At 54.2% G+C, this 3,528-nt stretch overlaps 1 protein-coding gene across 1 annotated transcript in view; it reads right to left on the bottom strand.

Moving 5' to 3' along the window:
* The window catches only part of LOC112548615 (phospholipase A2 inhibitor subunit gamma A-like), a 4,570-nt gene extending 3,622 nt beyond the window's left edge, over positions 1-948 (bottom strand). The window contains exon 1 of the mRNA XM_025194861.1: positions 856-948. Coding sequence (XP_025050646.1) covers positions 856-904 — 49 coding nt within the window. The 5' untranslated portion in view covers positions 905-948. The remainder of the gene's footprint in view (positions 1-855) is intronic.
* Between the last annotated feature and the right edge of the window lie 2,580 nt (positions 949-3,528).

Here is a 3,528-nt window from a genome sequence, read left to right as displayed (position 1 = left end):
TACTCCAACTGCGGTCTGACCAGTGCCCGATAGAGGGGAAGTATCACCTCCTTGGACCTATTTGTCATGCATCTGTTGATGCACGATAAAGTGCCGTTGGCTTTTTTGATGGCTTCATCACACTGCTGACTCATGTTCATCTTGGAGTCCACTAGGACTCCAAGATCCCTTTCCACTTCCGTGCCACCCAGCAGGTCATTTCCTAGGCTGTAGGTGTGCTGGACATTTTTCCTCCCTAGGTGCAGCACTTTGCATTTCTCCTTGTTGAACTGCATTCTGTTGTTTTCTGCCCACTTGTCCAACCTGTCCAGGTCTGCTTGCAGCTGTTCCCTGCCCTCCGGCGTGTCCACTTCTCCCCATAGCTTTGTGTCATCTGCAAACTTGGACAGAGTACATTTCACTCCCTCGTCCAAGTCACTGATGAAGACATTAAAGAGTATCGGTCCAAGGACCGAACCCTGTGGGACCCCACTGCCCACACCCTTCCAGGTCGAAACCAACCCATCCACCATTACTCTCTGGCCACCCACCAGACTGTGTAGTCATCCAAGTCACAGCCTCTTAACTTGTTCACCAGTATGGGGTGGGATACCGTATCGAAGGCCTTCCTGAAGTCTAAGTATACGACATCCACCCCTCCTCCTGTGTCCAGGCGTTTCGTAACCTGGTCATAAAAAGAGATTAGATTGGTCAGGCACGATCTGCCTGCCACGAACCCGTGCTGGTTTCCCCTCAGCATAATTTGTCCTGCCGGGCTCTCGCAAATGTGAGCCTTGATAATTTTTTCAAAGACTTTGCCAAGGATGGAGGTGAGACTGACTGGCTGTCATTCATCCTCGGTGCCAGGAGACTCACCTTGGTCTAGGAAAGCCAAGAGGACGTAGAGGATGATGGATGCTTTCATGGTGCGGAGGAGAGAGCCGGAGGCACTGGACACAGGTCTCTTGACTTCTTGGTGAATGCAGAACAACTCTGCCCTGAACGACTGTTCCCAGAGGACACCGCAAATGCTATTTTGAGAAAATGAGAAGTAGAAGTGCCATGACGTGTGCAGCTCTGTTTCTGCAGAGCCACCTCAGCTGAGATTGCACTGATGCCTTAATTCAGGGCAGGGACTCGGCCTCTCTGTTTTGCACACTGGGCACAGCGCATTTCCTGTGCAGCCTCGGTGGAAAGACTGAGTTTCCTGAGGCTTCCCCAGCATCTCTGTTAATGGAGCAATGAGCTGGTGTCATCCCAACTGGCACCTGTGAGGCACTGTTCTCCTGAAGGTCCCTGGGGCTTTGCTTCTTATGTCTCCTGCTGAGACAGCCGGTCGTGAGCTCTTCCTCTTGTGCAAGTCACTCCTCCTGCTCCTGGCCTGCTGTGGAGCCCTGAACCTGCCTCTGAAGGGCAGAGGAGACCCCTTCACTCAAAGGCAGAAACCCCAGGTCCCCTGGATCTCCTCTGGGGCCGGTCGGCCCATGTCCTGCATGAGAGCACCCAGGACCAGGGGGTCAGCAGGACCGGGAAGGACCCGGAAGGACTCGCTGACATGGTGATCTGGGCAGGCATCTCCCACCAGTCGTGGGCCAGGTGCTCCTGTTTGGGACGTGAAGGGGACCTGGACCATGATCCTTGCTTCATTTGGCCCCAACACCACTGGTGCAGGCACAGCCCTGGCAGCGTCCCTGTGTCCCGGCTGGGATCCCAATGCAGAGACAGCAGAGAACGACACTGCGCATCCTTGACCCTGGAAAGGGTGACTTCCTCCACTTCTTTATCGCGGCACCTCAGGGTCCCACACAGCAACTCCTCCAATCTGGTATCAAGCAAGCTTTATTTGTAACCCCCAGACTGTATACAGGCTTCCTCTAAGAATATATATATATCCAACCTGACAGGTGAGATAAGAGCTTCACAGCACTGGTCTTTGGTCAGCTGAACCTCGGACCCCTTGCTGGGCGCTTGATCTTCCTTGGTGTTTTCTGGTCCAATTTCCAGAGGCAGGAAACACAGCAGCTGCCTCCGTCTCCCACAGCATGCTTGCATACCCACATGTTCAATATTTCTCTTCTTATACTTCTGCATTTCCAGCTTTTCCATCACCAGCACCAAACATGTATCGAGCTTATATTTTTACCATATATAGATTTTAAATCAAGATTCATAGAAATGACTGCAGTTGCTAACTTGACATTTAATTTACAGCATCTGACTTCCATCTTGGGCCTGATCTTGCCCAAAACCATAGCACGACTCAAGATTTCATGCTACAGAAAGCACCTAGGATTCACCTGATTCATTCACTCTGGCTGCAGAGAGATCTCGACACCCAATTCATTGCAGCCCCAGGATCAGAGGAAGAGGCGGGAACCCCATGAGATAATCCGGCCCTTGAAGAGAGCTTCGTCCTACCAACCGCTCCTTAGTGCTGGCTTCTTGCCCAGGACAGCTGGTGGGGAGCAGCACTGGGAGCTCGGGGCACGCCGCGGCTCTGCCTGGAGCCTGGTCTAAGAAAGCGCTGGCTCGGCGGACACCCCACGTTCACTCCGCAAAGCCATTCAGACGCCTCCTGCTCCTGATTGTGCCCGTGCAAAATGTGACACTAGAGCCTAGATCCTTTCCCTTGCCCTGTTTTGGGAGAAGGGAGAAATTCAATCCTGTGCTTGGCCAACGTCAGCTGGGAGGGTGATTGTCTCCTTCCGTAAACTGCCTTTTAGAGATACAACTTCCTGGGGGACGGATGCTGGACCCCGGGGATGGCGCTGCCGTCTCCACCACCGCTGTCGCACAGGATGACAACAGACCCAAGGATGGGGCTCCTGAAAGGGCTTCCCGCGAACAGCTCCAGGCACTCATACACAGGACCTAAAGAAAGGTGTTGAAGGTTTGTGTAGACAAAGCCGTGGCTGGGGTGATGCAGTTGGGGCTGGTCCTGCCCGGAGCAGGGGTCGGACTGGCTGTGACCCCCTGAGCTCCTTTCCACCCTCATGGTCTGTGATTCTCCTTTTGAGCTCGGGTGGGCTCCTGAGGTCTGGAGGAGGCAGGGGCCTGAGACAGGGCAAAGGCGGCGGTGGAAGAAGCTGGTCTCTGCCGCGTGCGCGGGGCGTCTGCTGAACACAGCCGGGGGCTCGGATTGGCACGTCTGGGTGATTTGGTTTTGACCTTGAGTTTTGTTTAAAAGCTGCTGCTGGGTTACAAGCTTGGCCACCTGTGGGCACATTCAACTTCCCCATGGTTTGCTGTTGGCCTGGCTCTTTCAAGGTTCCCAACGAGCAGTTTTATCGCTACATGCAGGCACTAACCACACTGGTGTGCGGACGCCCTCAGCAACCCGGCACAGAGATCCTTCTTTCTGTGGGTTCTGCACATTTCAGGACACAAACCAGGCATGTCACACTGGCTCTTGTGCAAAGCTGCAGAGAGCCGGGCAATGCCGCACCGCACCTGCTGCCATTGCACAGACTCGAGCTTGGAAAGGAGGCACAGAAATCCCTGCAGCTGCTGTTGTCCAGCTCCACCAGCCTTAGCGAGCACCCACTGCCC

This window comes from Alligator sinensis, unplaced genomic scaffold (genome assembly GCF_000455745.1).
Source record: "Alligator sinensis unplaced genomic scaffold, ASM45574v1 scaffold1225_1, whole genome shotgun sequence".
Classification (NCBI taxonomy): Eukaryota; Metazoa; Chordata; order Crocodylia; family Alligatoridae; genus Alligator; species Alligator sinensis.
This window is presented reverse-complemented; position numbering and strand designations above follow the sequence as displayed.